This window comes from Pteronotus mesoamericanus, unplaced genomic scaffold (assembly GCF_021234165.1).
Source record: "Pteronotus mesoamericanus isolate MK-2021 breed Mesoamerican mustached bat unplaced genomic scaffold, CSHL_Meso_final contig_438, whole genome shotgun sequence".
NCBI lineage: Eukaryota > Metazoa > Chordata > Mammalia > Chiroptera > Mormoopidae > Pteronotus > Pteronotus mesoamericanus.
The window spans coordinates 697035-718163 of record NW_026555165.1 but is presented as its reverse complement, the minus strand read 5'-3'; the positions used below and the strand labels follow the sequence as shown (position 1 = coordinate 718163).

The 21129-nt window shown below is 55.2% G+C and overlaps 1 protein-coding gene across 1 annotated transcript; it reads right to left on the bottom strand.

Moving 5' to 3' along the window:
* Nucleotides 1-4088: 4088 nt before the first annotated feature.
* On the bottom strand, nucleotides 4089-10358 carry AEN (apoptosis enhancing nuclease). The gene is made up of 4 exons (XM_054577559.1): nucleotides 10297-10358; nucleotides 7200-7803; nucleotides 4874-5074; nucleotides 4089-4322 (listed from the first exon to the last, which is right to left on the bottom strand). Exons 2-4 carry the CDS (start codon nucleotides 7737-7739, stop codon nucleotides 4089-4091), a joined length of 975 nt encoding a protein of 324 aa, XP_054433534.1. The 5' UTR covers nucleotides 7740-7803; nucleotides 10297-10358.
* Between the last annotated feature and the right edge of the window lie 10771 nt (nucleotides 10359-21129).

The window sequence follows — 21129 nt, the reverse complement described above, 5'->3', positions numbered from 1 at the left end:
GCTGCAGAGCGCGGCCCCTCCCCGACACGTTCACCGCCCTCTCCTCTCACTCCCTTCCACTGCACTGGCTTTTCCTGTTCCCCAGGGCCTGGGCATTTGCTGTCCTGTCTGGAAAACTATTCCTTCAGGTTATCCAGTTTGCTCCCTCTGGTCTCCCACTGAGTCCTTTCTTGGCCTCTATTAAACTGCATCTGCCACCCTCTCCTTGAGCTTCATCTGTAGGAATCCGCACTATTTGGAAGACCACGTATTTTGCTTGTTCATTTAGTTTCCCCTCCCGCTTGCTTGGTTCGCTGTGGGAAACCCCCTGGCACCTAGAATCCCACCTGAGTCATATTGAGCTTTTGCAAATGTATATCACGCTCTGGGGTTGGGCGTGGGCACTGGCGATTAACAGGGTCCAGGGAGGAATCCTTACCCCGGGTTCCAAGGTTTGATCGGTGTCACCCATGGCCAGACCAAGCCCACAGGTCTCGCGGGGTCAGGTGACGGCTGGTGAGTCGCTCAGGGCAGACCTCTCGGCCTTACCCGACAGGCATCCTGGCACGGTTGGCCTGCCTCTTGTGACAGTAGCAGATATGGGGGTGGCCACCATGTGGCCTTCTCTGAACACCTGGCACCGAGCGCAGGGTGTGGGCCAAGTGGGTGGCTCGTAAATGGCGGGCTGGACGACGCCAGCCCAGAAAATAACAAGTGTTGGTGAGGATGTGAAGAAGTCACAACCTTTGGGTCCTGTGGGTGGGAATGTAAAATGGTGCAGCCACTACGGAAAAACAGGTCCTCAAAAAGCTGAACAGACTCGCCAGCATCCAACACTTCCATTTCCGGGTACGCAGCAGTCCTTGTTATCCTGGGGGATCCATTCCAAGACCCTGAGTGGGAACCTGAAACCAGGATAGTACCGAGCCTTAATCCACTTTTTCGTCGGCAGACAGCTTTTTGTGTTTTTCAGGGCAAACCTGCTCCCGAGCCCATGTGACCATCCCTTACTTGTCGCTCACTTCAGCAGAGCCCTGGCTGAGGTCCCCGTGCGGGCTCAAGGCTTCTCACACCACGCAGTGCAGTGAATCAGGACGTTTTCTGCTCCTGTCTCCCACCCACACGTTTAATGTCTTCCATCTTAACTGCCACGCATCACGCGCTGTGGCCATAACTTCTGCAGCTTGTGGTGTGACAGCAAAAGTACCAGGGTTTTTTTTCCTGCTTCACAATTTCACGGGTGGAAGATTTCGTTTTTAACCTAGATCTTAGCAACCTCAATATACTTTTTTTTTTTATTTCCTAAGAACTTTCACCTTTTCGCTTAAAGGAAGTGCTCTATGGCTTCTCTTTGGTGTATCTGAATGGCTAATATCACCACTCTTGTACTTTGGGATCATTAAATAAAATAAGGGTTATTTGATACAGTTGATCTAATAACAGAGGCTGTTGCGTGACTAATGGGAGGGGAGTGTCTACAGGGCAGACACTGGACAGCGGGATGAGTCACATCCCAGGTGGGAGGGAACAAGACAGAATGCGGTGTCACCATACTACTCAGAAGGGCATTCAATCCAAAACTTGTGAATTATTTCTGGAATTCCCTACTCACTATCTTTAGAATGCATTTGCCTGAAAGGCAACCTCAGGTGAGGGGGGACTTACCCAAAAGAATTCAAAGCAGGATCCCACAGAGATTTGCACACCCCTGTTCATAGCGGCATTAGTCACAACCACCAAGAGGGTGCAGCAACCCCAGTGCCCGCCAGGGATGAAGGGACAAACACGACGCGGCGGGTCTGTCCGGACGGGTATCGTTCAGGCTGACCAAGGGAGGAAGTCTGACCCGAACTGCAGCGTGGGTTTGCTCTGAGGACATGATGCTACGGGGAACAAGCGATCCCAAGAAGGCCGAGGCGGTGGGAGCCTCCTTACAGGAGACACCTGGTCACACTCACAGACACAGAAAGAGGGTGGTGCTTGCCAGGCACGGACGGGAAGAAGGAAGGAATGGGCAGGCGTTGTTCAATGAGTGCAGTTTCAGTCTTGCAAGATAAAAACAATTCTGGAGATCAGTGTGAATGTACTAGCGCTACACTTAAAAATGGTTAAGGTGGTAAATTTTATGGTGTGTACTTTACAATGAAAACTAAAAAAAAAATTTCTTTTAAGAGTAAAAAAAGTGAATTCATACCTTCAAGGGAGAGAAACAGTTACATAAACTTATGCTCTGTAACAGGGCAGTTATAACATGCTTATTATATGTGTATTATATAAATCTTGTAGCTCTAACATTTTCTTGCCACCTCTCAAAGCATCACTTTGAAAGCTGCCCACCTCAAAGACCAAAGCGCCCAGCAGGACCCAGGGCCCCCAACCCTGACTTGAAGACTCATAGAAGAGGCTGCTTCACCCACTCTCCCAATCTTTTTATTCCAGAACAGTTTTTACAGCAACGCTGCTTTAGAACCCAGGCCAAGTCCAGAACATTGTTACAGCTTCGTCTTCCTTCTACCCACAGAGAAAAGAATAGAAGCTGCCACCCAGCTGTGCGTCTGGCGTCAGCCGGACTTCTAAGGAACCCGGAACAGAGCGCTGGAGCTGGGCCAGCAGTGGTCAGCGACTGTGCCAGCTCCCTGCTCTGCCGACAGGGACACAGTTGGTGACGGAACAGCCTGTGGCCCTGGGTTCACAGTGGTGTGGCTTCTGTGGTGTCTTTCCCTTCCTGGCCCTGCTGCTTTGCTCAGACTGATGTGAGAAACCGCCGTCACCTCCACACACAGCAGAGGGACACAGAGTACGACCGGGCAACACGCTGTGGAGAACGGCGAGTACACTGAACTTCCGTGCGGTGTCCTCCCCACAGGCCTGTGCCTCATTTGCTGGGACAGCACACAAGGACAGCACTGCCTGGGCCAAACTCCCTCGCCCTGGAGAGTGTTCAGGTGTTACTCGGAAGAGGCCGGAACAGGTCCTTCAAGAGAAACAGCAGCTCACATGGACCAGGACTTACTATGTGCCAGGCACTGTGCTGAGTGCTAGTGTTTCATCCTCCTAACAACCCTGAGAGGTAGGTCACATCGCTGTCCCCATTTAGTGGATGAGGGAACAGGCTCAAGAGTGAAGTCACATAGGTACCTAAGGTCTCAAAGCTATTATGTGACAAGGACAAGAGAATACGGGGCTCAAAGGCCTGTTTGACCTGAGATTTTGGTTACCCCAGTACCCCCAAACTGCCCCTTAGGAAACAAGAAAAGTGGGGTGGGGGTGAAATCCTGACAGACAACTTTAGAAATGTGGAGAAAATCCAGCCATCACAGTATCAATCAAAGTGCCTGACTGCCAAGGGCAGGCACGCGGCACACCTGCCGATGCCCCAGCCCCAGCAGACACGCAGGCTCTGCTCCCTGGTGGCCTTGCTCCTAATAAATAAATAAAGGTCCCTTGGGTGCAATTGGGCACAGAGGTCCTAGATCTCAAACTGCTGTCCTGGTTTGCAGGTGTTTGCTTAAGAGTGGAGTGGAGTGGGCAGGACACGCCTGATTTGGTCCCCACCCAAGGCGTATCCACTCTCCCTGCTCCCTAACAGTGGCTGGTGCTCTCGCTGCCAGGTGTGCGAGGGACAGTTCCCCAGGAGCCTGTAGGCTCTGCTGTCCCCTCAGAGCCTGGAACCAGTTCCTCCGGCAGCTGCAGCCAGAGTTCCATTAGGGAGAAAGGGACCGCGTCTCCAGAGTCACCGTAACTCAGAGCTCCTGGGCATGTTCACTCTGAACCTGACAGTGACTCTGGAGGAAGAGGTAGGCGGAGAAACAAGAGACTGACAGCCGCCCCTCCCAGGGGTGCAGAATTGACAGCCTGGGGCAGTCCGTTGGTGCAGACCCACTGCTGCGGGCCCTAGCAGCCAGTCCACCTGACATTTTCAGGGGGTCTGTAAAGTGCCATGAGCAATACTGAGGGGGTGGGGGGCCAACAGCAGCCTGAAAAGAGCAGGGAGTCCAAAGACAGCCGATCCCAACTCCTGGGACCTGGGGGAAGCCGGCTGCACCCGCCCCCGCCCAGGTGGGCGCCCTGTGCTCTCCCGGCCCCGCTCCCCACGAGCCCCTCCTCCCTCACACCCTCCTGCCCTGGGTCTCCCCCTTCCCACCGCCGGTGCCCGCGCCCAGGTCCTCGGGCCAGTACTGGTCCTCCATGTACTGCTCCATGTCCGTGCTGCTGTCAGGCTCCCTGTCCTCGGGGCGGGCGCAGCGGCCGGCCTCCTGCCGCTCCCACTGCACCTCCACTAGCCGGTACAGCTCCATGGCCGTTGCGGCATCTTCCACCGACGAGTGCCCGTGCTGGCCCACCTGTGGACGGGAGCCCCAGTCACTGCCGCACCCCAGGGCGAGGCCCGTCACACCAGGCTCTGGGTACAGGCCCAAGACCCTGCACTGCCAGAACCGGGGTGTCCCGCTTGGTACAGTGAGGGCGGCATGGGTCTTCTCGGCAGGAAAGGGCTGAAAGCTCAGCCATAGCACAAGCTGTCTAGCCTGCTCCTCAAACATGAAGCAGGATAAAAACCACTGCCTCCAAAGGCTTGAGGAGCAGATGGAACAACGAAGGTGAAGGACAGCAGGAGCAGGAGCAGGAGCTCCCAGCAGCCTGACCGAGGAAGGCTCCGTACAGGCTGCAAGTGCAGGCGCAGAGCCTGCACTGGGTGGGGGCCTGGGAGAGATCAGCCTGAGAGAATGTGCCCCCGGGGAGAGGAGGAGGCTGCAAAGAGACGTCCAGGCTGTGTGGACGTGGGAGACCCAACTGGATGGGCTGAAGGAAAGACAAGCAGCTGGAGGCGCAGCCATACTTCCCTGCCCGTGGCCTCCTGGCTCGGAGGCTAGGCCCTCTCGCTCCCCGCACGCACCTGGATCTTCTTGTGCAGCAGCTGCAGGGCCAGGTCCTTGAGAGAGACCCGGGTCCGGGTGTGGAGACCAGGCTGGCTCAGGAGGTTGGGGACGTACGTGGTGTCCCGCGTCTGGCTCCGAGGGTGGACGTACTTGAGGGCCTTGAAGTCGTTGTGCAGGGCGTGCCCCACCACCACCTTGCCCTTCAGGAGCTTGAGGATCTGTGAGCAGAGAAGGCAGTCAGGGAGTTCCCACTGGCAGGCGGGCCCAAGACCAGTGGGCGCACAGATCCCCATGGATGGAGGCGGCCCGGCGACGGGAGACCGCGAGCTCCAGCCAGCCACGCTGCCTGTGCTGGAGTCCAGACCCTTCTGCTCACTCCTTAAGTCAACCAGGGGCACAGTGAAACTCTCCGAACCCGTAAAGCAGGAATGCTGCCAATATCATTCCGTGGGTGGTGGTTGGCATTGAAGTCACTCACGCCTGGGAGAGGGTCTCCTAGTAACTCAATGTGAGTTCTTTCTGGCTGCATAGGCCGTCTCTCAGCCTGAAGACCTCACCAGCCCTCCCGCCCCATCGACTCTTCCCCCAACTCCCACGAGGCAGGTCTCAGCTCACGTGTCAAGAGGCCACCCCACGGCCCCCTCTTGGCATTAAGACTCCTGTCCTGTCCTGCAGGGGATCCATGGCACTAAGTACACATTTAGCTGTGGAAGGTCTACTTCCCCTCACTGTAAGCGCACTGTAAACTTGCAGGGACCATGTCTGACTTGACAGGTGACGTGCCATGAAAACTCCGCACACAGGAGGGGACCACTGGGTAAAGTGCAGAGCTGTGCCTGGCACTGGAGACAGACCTTTCATGGCCCCGTGCACACAGTCTGTCTTCAGGATCCTGTCCCTCTGCCCCACTGCGTACAGGACCCTGCTGCCTTGTTTCAGCTCTGGCCACCTGTGCAAGGTGCACCTCTTTTCCCTGCCTCCCACCGTCCTCAGGCTCCAGAGCGGTCACGTCCAGGGCCACAGGCCTGCAACCCCTCCGGCCCTCTTTGCTGGCTTGGCGCTCCGTGTTGCCAGCTGCCAGCCTCCCACAGCCTGCCCCTGCGGAAGCACGTGCCCTGTCGCTAAACTTGGCTTTCCCAGCAGGTAGATAAGGTGCACTGAGGCTTCAGTGATAAGGACATGCCACAACTCTAGTCACACCACTCTAGTCATGTGAAAAATAAGGACGCAGATGCTGCATGCCCATATTTACCAAATTTACCTAGACCCAAGAATAACCCGGAAACATTAATAAGTTCTGCTATAATGCTTGTTTTTAAAATGCAGACATTCCAATACACTCAATGTGTTAGAACATGATTTGAGAATAGTGCATGATTTCGCCATTGAGAAATGCTAAGTGAATGAAGAAAACCACACGCAGGGGAACTGAGCCAGGTGGGAATGCACAAAACGCGCACCCCTCAAACCTCCTAGGGAGCTCCGTTCACCTGTGTGAGCGGCCACGGCCACCCTCACCTGCTGTCCCCACTTTCTATCTGATTTCAGGTAACTTCTTGGACCCCTTCACTGCAATCCTTCTGACATCTACTTCCACGAGAGAAGCTTCAGGTCTTTTCAAGGTAAAGTGCCATTCTTATTGGTGTATTTATGCATTGCTTAACCATTTAACAAGTGCAAAACTGTGGAACCAGTTACTAGGTTGCCATCCTTTTATTTTGGAGGTGTCACTATGATGTTTCTTGAGTGTTGTGTTCCTAACCCATTTCCCCATAAGCTCTGAGGTTCTCATTGTGCAAGTTTGCAGTTTGATGATTTTTAGGCGCGTATACACCAGTGCCTCCGCAGGCCTAGGGACTTAAGGAATCAGAACATGGAGGGAACTCGGGACCTAAGATTAACAAGGCTTGAGATGTTTCTTATGCTAAAGCACCTTTGGGGATCCCCCAACCATGAATTAGTTTTTTCTCAAAGGCCTGAAAACTAACATAGGGAAATATACCAAAATATTAACACCTGAAGGTGATAGCACTGTGGGCCTTACAGATTTTGTACAGAGATGTTATACTTTTGTATCGGAAAATGTAAAATGTAAGCTGTTCCACACCTGGCAGCTGGCACAGCCTTCCCATAGACATGACCAGGAGTGACGCCCCAGCAGCCCTTCTGTGCATGCGGGGCAGGGTTGCACCCCCCTCTCTGTGGAGAAGGGATCCAGTGTTTGGAGAAGTTAAGTAACTGTCCCAAGGTCTCTCGCTTCCAGTGGCTAAGCAGTGACCCAGACCCAGGGCTGCTCTTTGCACCCTGTCACGCCAACCCAAACAGCTCCCCGCCCGCCCTCACCTCTTTCTGGGCCACCTGGAAGGGGATGGCCTTGCTCATGTGCTGCCGAGTGATGCCGCTCCAGCGAGTGCGGTAGTCCACGATGGGCATCTCAGGCCGGATGTACTTGTCGTAGAGGACGTCACCGTGGTAACTCACCACAGAGCAGCGGGCCAGCTCACTCACCCGCCCTCGGGGTCCCGTGCCCACCATCTCACAGTCGATAGCCACGCACTTGCTGGGCCAGGGCCCAGCACATTCCCTGGGGGTGGACTTTCCGCTGCCCGGGGCACCTCCGGATCCATCCCTGGGATGCTGCCTCCCACGGCCGGCAGCCTCAGTGCCCGGCGGTGCCCCCCATGGCACGGGCGGTGGGGAGGATGCTGGCTCTGGGGGTGCGCTCCGCAGCCCCTGCTCCTGCAGCAAGGCCTTCCGGGCCATGAACCGCTGGTGCTGTCGGCTCTTTCGCTTGTGTTTTCTCCGAAGCACATCCTTGGCATTCGGGCCAGCCAGCGAAGGGCACAGGCACTGGGCAGACTCAGGGGCTTCCCCAGGTACCATCCCAATCTGCTCACCTCTCAGGGCGAAGGAGGCCTGGGAGGTAATCTTCCGACGTTGCAGCACCCTGGAGAGAGGACACACAGGGCCCAGGAGTTGGATGGGGACTGGGGACAGGCCAGCTCGGCCTCCCCACTCCCCCCTGTGGTGAGCACCCCCCCTGCCCCCCTGCCCCACAGCCGGTGCTATGTCTCGGGCTCCTGGACTGGGCCGAGGACCTGTTTTAATGATAATTGACCTCATATAGTCAATACCACATGCAAACTGCTGCCCTAAGTACTTCCCATGGAATCAATCTTCCGACAACCCAAACAAAGCATTACCCTCATGTCACAGGTGAGAGAACTGGGGCATAGAGGTTCGTTACTTGCTCAGTTAACAAGAGACAAAAGCCAGACTGCGGGGCCTACAGAGCTGGGGGTGACTGTGGACTCAGGGCACTCCTGGCTTGGCGGGGAGAGGTGGTCAGAACCTCACTCTGGGTGGGCGCCGTGGACTAGGGGCAGGTGCTCGACTCCCCACGTCAGGTACTGGAACAGGCAGAAACGCCTGGTTAGGGAAGGCCTGGCAGTCGAGGAGACACTTGGACAGGTTTCAGGAAGGTCTGCCAAGGACCCAGGGAGGGAAGGGCATCCAGGCAGAGAAAACGCTGACACAGGGTCCAGGAGGCAAAACACAGCATAGAGGGAGGGGAAGGGGTTTGGTACAGCAATGGGGAAGTGCGGAGGCAGAGGTGAGGGGACGGGTGGACAGCGAGAGAGAACCGCTCCTGGAGGCTGGTCCACGTCTGGGCTTAACCCACAGACTGACCCGGAACCACCACTCACCCTAGGCCGAGGGGCAGGGGACAGGATCACTGCCATCCAGAAGGTAAGAGTCTGAGCGATGGCAGCGGAGATGAAGAGAAATGGGAGGAAGGGTGCAGGTCAGGAACGCTTTGGGGATGCCTGGGCCAGGGCAAGGCAGTGACCCAACCTGACTCATCCCCCCTCTTTGCTCACCCCTTACTTCCCTGAGGGGTCTTCTCCCTTTTAAAAGGACTCTTAACTACATCAGCTTCCTCATGTTGACAAGTCACAGAGCGGAGCCTGCAGACGCAGGGCCTTACTCAGTTTGCCTCAGCCCAGCAATGGGGACAAGGAGGCCCAGGAAGCCCGAGACTGAGGCTGCTGGTAACGGGCCTCTGAGGAGGAGAGGGCTGAGGGCCCCGCAGGTCAGCCTGAGGTAGGGACTGGGGTCGCTGGCCGCCCTGACCCTGTTGGTAGCGTTTCAGAGAAACCAGAAAAGGTCTCAGGGGCCTTGTGTTTCAAGAGGGAGGCAGCCTTGACCAGGCTGCTCAGCGGGTTGGAGCACTGCTGTCTGATGCCAGAAAGCTGCAGGTTAGATGCCCCGTCTGGGTGCATATGGGAGGCAAAGGGTTGACCCTTCTCTTGCATCAATGTTCCTCTCGCTCCTCTTTCTAAAAGCAATGGGGCGGGGTAGGGGGTGGGGAGGGTCCTCAGATGTAGACTTAAAAAAAAAAAAAAATGAAAGCAGCCCTGTTCTACCTGCCTGACCTGGCTATTAATGAGCATGAGCGCGCCTCCTCCCCCCTCCCCCGGCCCCCCAGGTGAGCACAGCGAGGCTGGGGAGACATTTCGCTGAAATAACACCTCCGCTGTGATAAGAACAGACACCGATCTCTCTCCAGCCCCGCCCGACCCGGGGCTTTGCGCACCGGCAGCCACCGGGGCCCAGCAGCAGTGTCCTCAGAGCAGTGTCCCCACTGAGTCAGAATCGCCAGTGGCATCAGGGCCTCCCACCTGCTGGCTGATCAGGGCTCTGTCACTAAAGAGCGACAGGCACGCACGGCACCAGGTCGCCTTCTCCTCCCCATAAAACGAGGGTTGGTTTATTAATCCGAGAGTCCAACTAGGTTAGGGACGTCCCCAAGGCAGTTCGTTACCCGAAACCATTACGATGTCGGTTGAAAGCGCTTAGACGGTTTAAAACGATTTCCAGACGTATCCCCCGCACCTTCTTAACCGTCATTTTGGGGAAGGGGAGGGGAGGATTTGTATATTAAGACCGCAAGACCACACCCCCAAGACAAAACACTACTAATCGCTCCAATTTGAGAAAACCTGGTTGGGTAAGATCCCCTGCGCTACTAAAAAGTTTGCGGGACAAGGAAGTCCGAGGACAGCCCAGCACGGCCTCCGCAACAGCCGCGTCATAGGAGTGACGCGTGGGAGGCCTGACCGCACCCAGGGAAGGACTCGGCGTTGCTCACTCAATGGCCGCGGCGGTCCGGCCCCAGCCAGGCCGAGGCCCATCGCCCATCGCCCACCACCCATCGCCGTCCCCTTAGGCCCGAGACCCCCGATTAGGGCGGGGACGCGGGACAGGCGGCGCCCCAGGCCCGGCCTACACACCCGCGGGCCCCGAGAACCGGTCGGCCAGGTCCGAGCGTCCCCCGCCGCAGGCTGGGGGTGGACACACGCACGGGGCACCGCGAGCAGGGACACTCCGCGCCGGCCCCCTCGACCCCCGCTGTCCCTAGCGGGGTCCCCGTGATCACCTGAAGCCCGGACGCTTCTCCACCCGCCGGCACGTGGCGTCCAGGCAGCCGGTAGTTCCCACTTGCCCGGGCAAGCCCCGTCCGGCCGCCTGCCTATTGGTTCGCTGAAAGGCGGCACCTGCCTAAGCCCTCTTCTGATTGGCTTTCTGGGAGAGCCTGGCTCTCGGTGGGTTGGCGCGCGGCAGCAGGAGGGGCGGGGATGCATAAAGGGGCGTGGTTTGCACCGCCCGCCGGTGGAGCCCGCGGGAAACTTTAAAAGAATCCAGGGCAAAGAGTGGCCTCCTCTCGCCTGGGTTCAGCTCCCATCTGTGTCCCCCGGCTCCAGTGCACCCCACTCCCTGGGTCATGACGTGGGCTCCTTTGAACCTTGTGCTATCAGAGGCAGAATGACTTAGAGAGTTCACACCCTTACCTCGGTTTTCGTGAGCATTCAGTGAAATAATATACAAGATGGGCACTTCAGAAAGATTTTTAAAGTTAGGTTTGCTCCTTTGGTGCTATTTTTTTTTAAAATTATCCTTTTGTAGTACTTTACTCATAAGTATTAAATTCCTACTATGGGCCGAACACTGGGATACACAGAATAGGCACGCCTCTGGCTGGTTGCTCTGATCTGGAGCAGTAATAGAATGGTTAACAGATGATCTCATGCAACCTGAATAACAATGAGAATAATGAACAGTTCACATTTATTGTGAGCACTAACTGTGTGCCAGGCAACACATTAGATATGCACTATTATTATTTCTGGTTTAAGCTAAGGAAACTGACACTTAAAGAAATTAAAGGAGAAACAGCTGGTGCCCAAACAAAGACCGTTAAGGAAGCAGCCAGACTCCTCGTAGCTGCATTTTGCAAGCAGGGAGGTCATAGCAAATGTACTCAACTTAGAGGTCAAGGGTACATGTGTCAAGGAACGTGGTATTTTTGACCAGAATATAGATGTGAGGGAAGTGGGACAAAGGATAAGGCCATTAGAAGGGTAAATCTTTCCACTCAGATGCTGCAGGCTTTGCCGGACCAGGTGTAGACATGAAGGGGAATGTGGTTCTGGTCATCTTTTGTTTAGAGCAGCGGTTCTCTGAGTGTGGCCCCAGACCAGAAGCCTAGGCATCACCTGGGAATTGGTTGGAGCTACTGACTCAGAAATTCGGGGTGAGGGAGTGAGGGGAAGCAGCAATCTGTTTGACTCAACTGGTTGACAGTTTCCTGATGCATGCTCAAGTTTAAGATTCCTTTTTGAGAGGGTATGAAGCTGACAAAACTCTGGGGGCCAAATGCAAATAATTCATTCATTTTATTCAGATTGCCTCTCTGTTCGCACTCCTGATCCAACAGTAATTTTGCACCTACCTGGGTACAGCCTTCCCCAAGACACTTGTTGTACCTTTACACTTTCCCTCAACCTCTGAGATTTTCCAGGGCTCTTAGACCCAGGTTATGTCTCACATGACATGACTGATATTTTTAATGGAAAAAATTGGAAGGATTTGATTCCGGGGAATTTTATTTTCCACTCATGCTTGTTCCATTGTAAGCTAGTTTCTTCACACATAAAATTAATCCTTAAATCTGTGGCTCAATCTCGCCTGAACATAGGGATCACCCGAGGAGCTTTAGGAATGCTGACGCTTGAGTTACACCCCAAGATCCTGATTTACCTGGTCTGGGGCGGGGCCTGAACAGGAGGATTGTTAAAGCTCAGTAAGTGATCTTGTTTGTCGCCAAGGTCAGAAATCGTCACTGAAGCGCCGTTACCTAGAAAGTCCACCAGAGAGCGCTGTTTCCTTGCTCTTCCGGGGAAGTGGGCGCCGGCGTGGAAACCTTACTGCCGGCTGTACAAACCGAGCCCATGAAGTTAATGCAGGGAGACCCAGGTGTCCTGACCCCTGGCTTACCAACCCTTTGGTGTTGTGAGACTGTCTATTCTGCTGAGTGTCGTAGAGATAGGCAACACAACCTCTCTAAACTTTGATTTCTGCGTTTTTAAATTGGGGGAAGAGGAGGGCTTGGCGTACATTCACTTTTTTTAAAAAAATATACATCGAGTCTCATGAGATGGACAAGATGCTGACCCGGGGAGGGAAAAGATAAATTTTCAAATGGGATAAAATGCCTCCATTATAGGGGATACTAATAGAGAGATGGTGATTGTCATTCATTACTACTTCATGGAAGGGGTCGTGCTGGTGGCTTGGGTAAGGGGAGAGAAAAACCATAAAAGAGGAGACAGAGACTGTTATTGGGTGCTCACCTATGTCATTATGTTTATGGATCTTCTCTTGCTTAATTACCATAACAGCTAGCAGGCTAGGTGTGATAAATTCCATTTTACAAGTTTGGAATCTGAGGCTCAGAGATGTTACGTGACTGGCCAGAAGCCACGCAGCCAGTCAGCGGTGGAGCCAGGACTGGAACTGGCATGAGTCTGACTTCAAAGCCAGGACTCCTGCTCCCCCAGCTAAGTGCCCAGCTTCCTGATGTACATCCTGCTACCTATCAAGAGGGGCTCTCTTATGCAGCTCTCCAATCAGCAGAGCGCCCCAATTCCCGTCCCAGATGCTTCCCTGAGGAAGGATCGCCCCCGCTTTTGTCTCTGCAGCAACCCTGGGTGCTGAGGGACGCCTGGAAGAGACTTCCCTTCTCTCCTCTTCCCCTCCTGCCCATCCAGGCCCCTCTCCTCCAGGGAAGGGCAGACACCCGCTGAGTCACACCAATTTGCAGCCTTCCCAAGTGTGAATGAGATTTCTAATAGGACCAGCTGCCTACTGGCTTCAGGCAGGGTTAGGAGTAAAGAGGAAATTTAAGAGGCAGGAAATGGGGAAGATAGAGAGCCAGTCTGAAGGAGCTGAAGGAGTCACTGTAGCAGGCAGTGACAGCAGCGGCCTCTGGGTGGGTTTGATGCAGAGGTGAAGTGCCCGGTTGAAAGTCACCCAGCTGACCCGTCGTAGAGGTTACTGAGCTCAGCTAATGGTTGAACTTCTAGGTTTCCTAAAGGAATACAACTCTCAACCCAATTTATTTTATAAGATGCTTTTAAGTTTGTTTGTTTGGGGTTTTTTGGGGTTTTTTTTTTTTGGTTTTTTTTTTTTTTGCATCTTCTAACATTTTTATTTTATTGATGGATTGATGGGTGCCTTAGTGTTCTGAAGGAAAGACTGTGTCATGTCTGAGCCTTCTCTGCCTCCGACCAGCCCTTCCCTTCTCTGGCCTGTGGGGCCCTGGGGTGCGTAGCGCCTGTTGGGTGTCAGGCGGAGGAGAAAAGACACCTGAAAAGGAGTGAAGAGGGCGTTTGAGTTTGTTGCTCGAAAAATGTATCCCCGTCGAGGGCCTCATCATGGGGCCTTGGTGACCACCTTGGGGCAAGGTGACCCCAATGGTGGCACGGGGAAGGCTGGGAAATGGTGCTTATCATCCGGGCCTCCACTACAGTGGGGAGCACAATTAGGGGACTAGGCTTCCCCACCCGTGATTTTCCCTGCTGACACCTCAGGGCCCTGCCGCACTGAGGCAGATTCTGGAGCCACGATGCCCCACGCACACCGGTCCGCTCGCAGCCCTGGGGAGGCACCAGGCGGGCTCCAGGGCAGGGGGGTCCTCTCTGTTGCTGCCGAGGCACCTGGCATCGTTGGCCCATCAGTCACGAGCACATGGTCCTTTATGCCCGCTCACTCCGAGGGTGTCTCCTGCCGAACACAACCGGACCGCTGGATCGTGAGCCCCTGAATGCCGGGCCAAAGGGGACCTCAAACTGTGGGTGCCAGACACAAAACAGCTGTCGGGAGATCCGTGAGTCACTGAGGGATCTCTCCCTGTCCTTCTGGTGGTGGTGCGGTAACAGCCCTGGGTCCCAAGGCCAGAGACCCTGCCTCACCGCCACCCTCACCCCACCCAAGGCTCTCCATTCACACCACCGGCTGTCCTTGTTTCTGGAAGACTCCACCTGGGGCGTGCTGCCCAGGGGTGCCCAGGGTGGTTTCCAGAGGTGTTTTCTAGGAGAGAGAGGAGGACCCGAAAAGAGCACAGGGCGGGAGAGCCAGAAAGGCCAGGCGCCCACCCCACCCCGCTGCAGGGGCCCGCACCATGCGGCAGACTGGGACTTGTTGTTGAGCAGTGGGACAACAACAAAATCACTAGTCTTCCAGATGGGGCTGGCCGTCCGTGTCCGCATCGCCGCCTCGCTGCCTTGGGGACCTGGGGCCACCCACTGGGTCAGCCGGCCCGTGGCCCCCACCACCAAGTTCAACTTCTCCCACCGCCCCCCCCCCCCCCCCCGAATCTCCTACTCTCCCGGGGCAGGGAACAAAGGAAGAGCCCCAGGCGAACCCTCTCTACCAGGTCCCCCACCCTCCCCACCAGCAAGTCAGGGCCCAGGGTGCAACCCCTCCCAGGGCTTCCTGGCCCACGGCTCTGCGTGGAGAAGGGGTGCTGGGGCAGCGGAAATGGCCACGGGCAGGGGCAGGGGTGGAATCCTGTCCCGAGCCCCCAGTGCCCCAGGCCCAGCGCGGGGCTCCCGGGTTAATTTCCCCTTCCCCAGCCCAGGGCGCTGATGGAGGAGAGGCAAGGCCCCTGGCCTGGGCCAGCCTCTAATTGCACTGCCAGGGCATATCCGCTTCTTAATTAGCAAAAGCCACAATATCCTGGTGGCTCCGAGAGCATGGCCCTAATTGTGTTTCGGCAGCAGCTGAAGGATAATTACCCTCCCCTATTGGTGCTGCTTTCGGTTTTTTCTCTTTTTAATTGAAAACTCTTCCTCCGTGGCCCAGCCCTCCAGCCTCTGTTTGTTCTCTCCATCCAGAGTGGGTAAGGGCTTGCCTGGAGACTAGGGGGGACAGGGAGACAGTACCAGCCCCTTTCAGCTGTCAGCCCTAGACAGCGGGCAAGAAAGCCCAGTTCTCTGGAGGACGCAGGGGAGAAGCGTTCTCCCTCCTCTTCCAGGTGGGCTGCTAGCTCTTCAGCTCTAAGCTGCAGGGAGATGAGAGCCCCCCACCCCACCCCGCTGCCAGCTAACCGAGGGAGGGGGCAGGAATTTATTGTCTTTTATTTCTTTGAAAACAAAAAGAAGGAGAGCCCGTGTGTCTTTGGCGCTATTGAGGAAGATGAGTCCCTCACCCTTGGAGGATGGTTTCGGAGACAGACCTGAGGGCTAATGTTAGAGAGCTGGGCCAACTAAGGCACAGGGTGTCAACCAGGAGTCAGGGCCCTGGGTGTTCCTGGGAAAACAGGTCTTTCTCAGGGAGCTCTTGGCTAAACTTGCACATGACAACAGGTAGGCTGAAGGGTGTCCCAAAGAGAGTTTGAAGGGAACCCTGCTCTAAGTGCACCAGGAGGGCAGGGACTCTGCTCATGATTACGTGCAGTGCCCGGCCCAGAGCCTGGGAAAGGACAGAGTTAACCGACAGAACAGGATCATCAGGTGTGAACACTGTAAAGCTGCTCTCATTGGCGTTTTCCTCTCAGGACCAGTGAAGATGGACCGGAGCCTGACAGCGGCCCCGTGTTCTAGAATTCTTTAACTCTGGGTTCTGTCCGGGTTGGGGGAAGATGCAGGTAGCGAAAGAGGCTGCTATAATCTCAGACACGTGTACCTTGAAGAAAATGATCTGCCCTTGAGCCGACCACCTCCCTCTCCCTACCGCTGGTTTCTTGCCTCTGATTTTAGAGCCATCCCCTTAGCAACGCTTGTTTCCATGGTTTCCTCCCCAGCAGTGATCCCCAAGCCCCTCCTCTCTTTTTCTTCCTGACAGTAATGGGTGATGGGGATCCTCAGTGTGGCTACTCCATATAACCATGGTAACAATTAACTGAGCCTTCATTTCTCTTTTGTGACGAGAGCGAGGGACTATGAAACATTTGGAAGGGAGAGGTGGGGGAGGGCCCAGGGCTAGAGCTGTCATTGTCACATTGTCACGGAGAGGAAGTTAAGAGACTTCTAATGCTAGCCAGTAAGTTTCAGTTCAAACGTTTGTTTTGCCCCTATGTTAAGTAAGAGCAAGCTCTAGGGAGTGAAAGGGGTACAAGACGTAATCTCTAATATCAAAGGGCTTATAGTTTAGCAGGGGCTCGTGGTCCCATGGAAGGAAACCCTGGCACAGACAGGGCCATTAAAGAAGGTGACTCTTGATAGCACCTCAGGATCAAGAATCTGTCCGCTCTCAGGATCCCCTCCAGCCAAGAACCAAGAAAAGACCGACCAAGGAGTCTGTACTCACGTGAAGGCTTCTCCAGAGCTGCTGCCAGGGAGCTCCTGTCTTGGAAGCAAGGCGACGCTGATGCACCTTCCTTTTGTGACGACTAAGGCCAGTCTCCCTCGACAGGACTCTGCGGTGCAGGGAGAAAGAAAACCCCTGACCTGCCCCCATCCAGGGCTGTGAGGGGCCGGGATAACCTCCACTTCCAGAGATCACAGTCGCCTACCTGTCACACGCCTTCCTGGGGGGCGAGGGATCTGCTCTCACACTGACCGAGAGGGTCCTGGTCTCTGCTCATCCAGCTTTCCGACTTGTCTCTGAAAACACAGGCCAGAAGGGTGGCTGTGAAGAATTAAAGTAGAAAAACAAACAAACAAAACTATGAGGGGGCACCGAAGTTCCCAGAGTGAATGTAAAAGGCTGAGATATCTGTTTGTCATAGATAACACAGCCCTTCCTCCTTTGAGCTTCCCACCCTCATACCCGAAAGTTTTTTTTACCAAATCCCCAAGGGTGGAGACCAATTCTGTACTTCTAGAGGAAACGGCAAAGATCCTGGATCCCTAGTGTGCTGATTCCAGGCACTTGTACTGACTTGGAAAGATAATCATGGTATATTTTTAAATGATAAAAAAAAAAATCCATAGAACAATGTATTATTCAGGTATGCTCAAGTAAAATACAAGTAACAAGGTAGCAAAATTTATTCTGGCAAATCAAATGTAATCCAGACTAACTAAAGCAAATCCCAGATCCTGGGTTCCAGAACTCAGAGTCCTATCCTTTGCTATCGGATGAAACTAAGGCAGAGTCAATCATCCTGGTTACCCTGCTCATCAGCTAGTCAGAAAAGGATAAATGTCATCCTCTGATTGGTTGACAAGGGAATACACACCAGCCAATGAGAGAATGCTCCTCCCTTTCTGGCCAATAAGATCTCAGTTGTCTTCTTGAAAGGAAAGTAGACCCTTTGTCTATAAACAAAATGAGCAGAAAGGGAATAATAATTTTAAAAAACCCCACTGTTGCTATGGGACATTATTGATGTGATCAATGATAGAGAATTCATAAAGGAAGGCATTTCTTTGGGGAGAAAAATACAAAAAGCAAACCAGCTGTCTGGTTGGGACTAAAAAGAAGTTTCTATAGTAACATGAGAGAAAAAAAGCATTTAAATGTAAATCACCACAAATAGGTATCTAGACAATCCATGGAGAATTTTTTGGCCTCAACTTTGATTGAAATTATGATTATTAAAATTTTTTTCTGTATTAGCAATAAGTGAAGAGAAAGGCGGAAAAGAGAAAAGGAAAGAAATGTGTTCCTGATGCTGGATATCGCAGATAAAGATAAGCCAGTTATTGCTGGAAACAGATTTCCTCCATTCCTGTGCTGTCGAGTGATAGCCTGACTTAAAACAAGGTTTTGTTTTGGAAGGAGAAATTTCATGACTTTTAAGAAGTGTTCTCGAGGAAGGAGTACACAGAACACAGGCTGTTCTCTTATTAGCCATTCTCCTTTAAATCCGTGGGAGAAGGGTACAGCTGCCTTTGGAAAATTCTGGTTAGCATGATTCCCCACCCCGATATTACAAATGAGCACAGGCAGGCTAGGCTGACAGGTGAACGGTGGAGTCAGTGCTTGTCAATCAAGGCAAAAGGAAAAGAGCAGAGGATGAGAAGCCTCAAGTGCTGTGTTTGCGAATTATGAAGGCAGCGCGGGTGAGGAAAAGAAGCCCTCCATCCCTGCTCCACCACCCCCGGGGGAGGAACCGTGGCCAAGCCAAGGAGGAAGTCTTTCTTCACCAGGGACATCTTTTGGACAATTTCCTGGTCTCCCTCCCTGAGGAGAAAATGTGTTTTTCTCATTTAAGGGGGGAAGGAGGTGGAGATCAATCCCTCCATCTAAAGAAAGGATAAAAAATAAAAAATGCCTGGATGTGAATCCCAGAGAAATGGCAGGGTAGGATTTGATTAACTCTGAAGGGACGGGAGAGAGGGTGGGAAAAATCGTGGTGGTAGTTGCTTCACCAGGCATCTTGACTTAAAAGGAAAAATTCACCCCAGCAGATATTTTAAAGAATCAAGGTGCTCACGGATAATTAAGGACCAAAGCCCCTCCATTCACTGTAGCCGAGGCAACAGGAAGCTGAGGCTGGTTGCCTGGTAACCACACTGTAGCGCCCGGGTCCTGTTCGCTCTCCTTCTCCCCCACCTCTGTTAGCCCTTTTGTGATAACATCTCCCCCTCCTTCGTGGCTTTTTTCCCCCCCTCCCCGGCAAAGCTGTCATTCTGCTCCTCATACAAAGGGCAATTTGGGCTCCTTTGGCTAAAAAGGCGGACCTTGATGTTCATTTTGGACAGATTTCATCTACCCCCAGATATAACATGCTGCTTATTTTGGCCTCATCCTCCTTCCCCCCCATCCCTTGCTTTTCCCTTCATTCATCCGCGAAGGCGCGCACGGAGATTGAGGGGGCGGGGGGTGCGGGGGGAGGGAGAGAAGGAGGAAGGGGCCCGGATAGGGAGATGCGACCTGGATGTGGCGATCTGTCGCAGCACACAGGGCCCGAGGGTCCAGGTAGATCCATTGTCCCGCTTGCCCCCTGCGCTCACCACCGACAGGGGCGCGCGCCTCCCGTCTCTTCCGCATCAAGTTATTCCAACGGGTCTTGGCGAAGGGGAGTTGGAATGCCCTCCTAGACTCAGACCCCTCCACCCCTGGCAGAATAGGGAAGTGAATTCCCTCTTCCTCGGGGAAACCTGCCTCACCTCCGGGCCTCCTCTGCGTGGGGCGTGAGGGACCGCGAGCACCAGCAGCGTGGGCTGGATGGCGGATCCGCGCGCAAAATCCCTCCCTGGACGCCTGTGGTCCCCGTGGCGCTGTCCAGCCGGCGGTGCTGAAGCTGGAGGCTCAGGTTCGCCGCGGATGGGCCGTTCTGGGGATCTTCAGCAGCCAATTCTGACCCCCACGTACGGACGCCTGGGGCAGACGCTTTGTCTGCCTGGCGGAAAAGGCGAGACTAGAACATATTTGTGCCAGATGCGTTTTGTTTTTTGTTTTTTGTCTTGTTTGTTTGTTTTTTAAACACAGCGGACTGGGCTCCCTCGGGGCGCAATCCCGCACTCTTTTCCTTTCCCCTCCCCGGGTGAGTGGCATTGTTTGCCGCAGTGGCAGAGGATAGGAAGAGCCCTTGCGCTGGGATGATTACCCAGTTGCCCCCCAGCGCTTCCCACGTTTCTCCTTCTGCACTGGGTTCTCCGGGCGTCAGCAGGCGGAGTCCAGGACTCCTGGCGCTCGGACCTTGTGGCGGGTGGTGGCGGGCAAGGCGGCGGGGAGTCGGGGGAGGCTTGGAGCAGCCAACCCCGCCGCTTCTCTGCGTGCAACAGGTCCGCTGCGACCGGGATCGAGGGACGAGCAGCGCGGGGAAACGAGGCCGTGGTCGGCTCGGGGCAGGGGGGGCGGGGAGGGGGGTCGCTGGGTCCGCAGAGCGCGCGCTCCCGCCCCCGGAGGCTGCTGTGCTGCCCGGCCCCGAAGGGGAGCCCGACCGAGCCAGATAAACGGGCTTTGGCCTGGCCGCTCAGGCGGGCAAGAGGACTAACAAGCCCCCACAACTCCGGCTGGCCGAGCGTCCCGTAGGAGCGCTCAGCGACTGGCCTGCAGAGCCCCCTCCGTCTTTTGGGGCGCCCTCACGGTCTTCCCTCCCCTCTTGGTGACTTTGGCGGCGGGCGCGGCACCTCTGGCGGATGCCAAGCCCGGCTGCCCCCTCGTCCCCTCGGCTCAGGCTCGCGAATCCCAGCTCCAGTCGGCTTCGTCTCCAGTCCCAAGCCCTTGCCCTTTACCTGGGCAGGGGAGAGTTGGACAGGACAGCCCGGTCGAGACCTTTTACCTTGTCTGGGTCGCCACCTCCCGGAAGAAAGACGGCTGCTCTCCACTTCTTTCTGGAAGAAAGCCCTTCACCACCCCGCCGCCTGCTCGTCGCGTCTCGCGTGTCCCGCAAGCGCTGCAGAGTAAGGGCGCGGACCGGGCAGGGGAGGCTGGGGGTTGAAGCAGGTATTTTGGGAAGCACCCCTTGCATACTTGCCTCTCCCGAGCAATCTGGTCTGTCCCCAGCGGCGGCGGCAGCGCTGCCAGGGCAGGAGGCGGGTCCAGAGCCCCGTGCGGTCCTCCCCGCGCAAGCACGGTCCTGGGCTGCGGGCCTGGGGAGAACAGCTGCTTTAAAGCCGAGACCAACCCACAGGTGGCCTGTCAGGGCGCCGGACGCGCATGACGTCATCCAGCAGGCGAATGGAGAAGGAAAGGGGGAGTCACCGCGCTTCACAGCAAAAGTCCCCTGTGGCCATGGCAACAGCGCTGGGGGATCCGCGGGCTGGCAGCGAGCCGCCTTTTATCTCCTGCCGCGTGGCTGGGCTCTGGGAACTCGAGCTCCCCTGGGGCAGAAACTGGAGTAAATTCAGCGATAGTGCTGAAGCCTGCCTCACCGTCAGGGGAGCTAATCCGGGGCGCCCCTCTCTGTCCTTGTGCCCATGCTTGGGCTGAGCAGGGCGGGCGAGGGGCGGGCCGACCCCAGGGAGATTGGCAGAGGGTGGACTGGCAGAAACCTTCCTTTCCGGAGGGACAGCCCCTACAGGTCCCCTTCCCT

What these genes read in the sequence shown, in the direction of transcription:
- AEN (XM_054577559.1), bottom strand. Translation starts at nt 7,739, where the DNA reads ATGGTACCTGGGGAAGCCCCTGAGTCTGCCCAGTGCCTGTGCCCTTCG. An exon ending in TCCAGGTGGCCCAGAAAGAG is followed by an intron (nt 5,075 to 7,199) that starts GTGAGGGCGGGC and finishes CTCTGCTCACAG; the next exon opens with ATCCTCAAGCTCCTGAAGGG. An exon ending in TGCTGCACAAGAAGATCCAG is followed by an intron (nt 4,323 to 4,873) that starts GTGCGTGCGGGG and finishes TCCCGTCCACAG; the next exon opens with GTGGGCCAGCACGGGCACTC.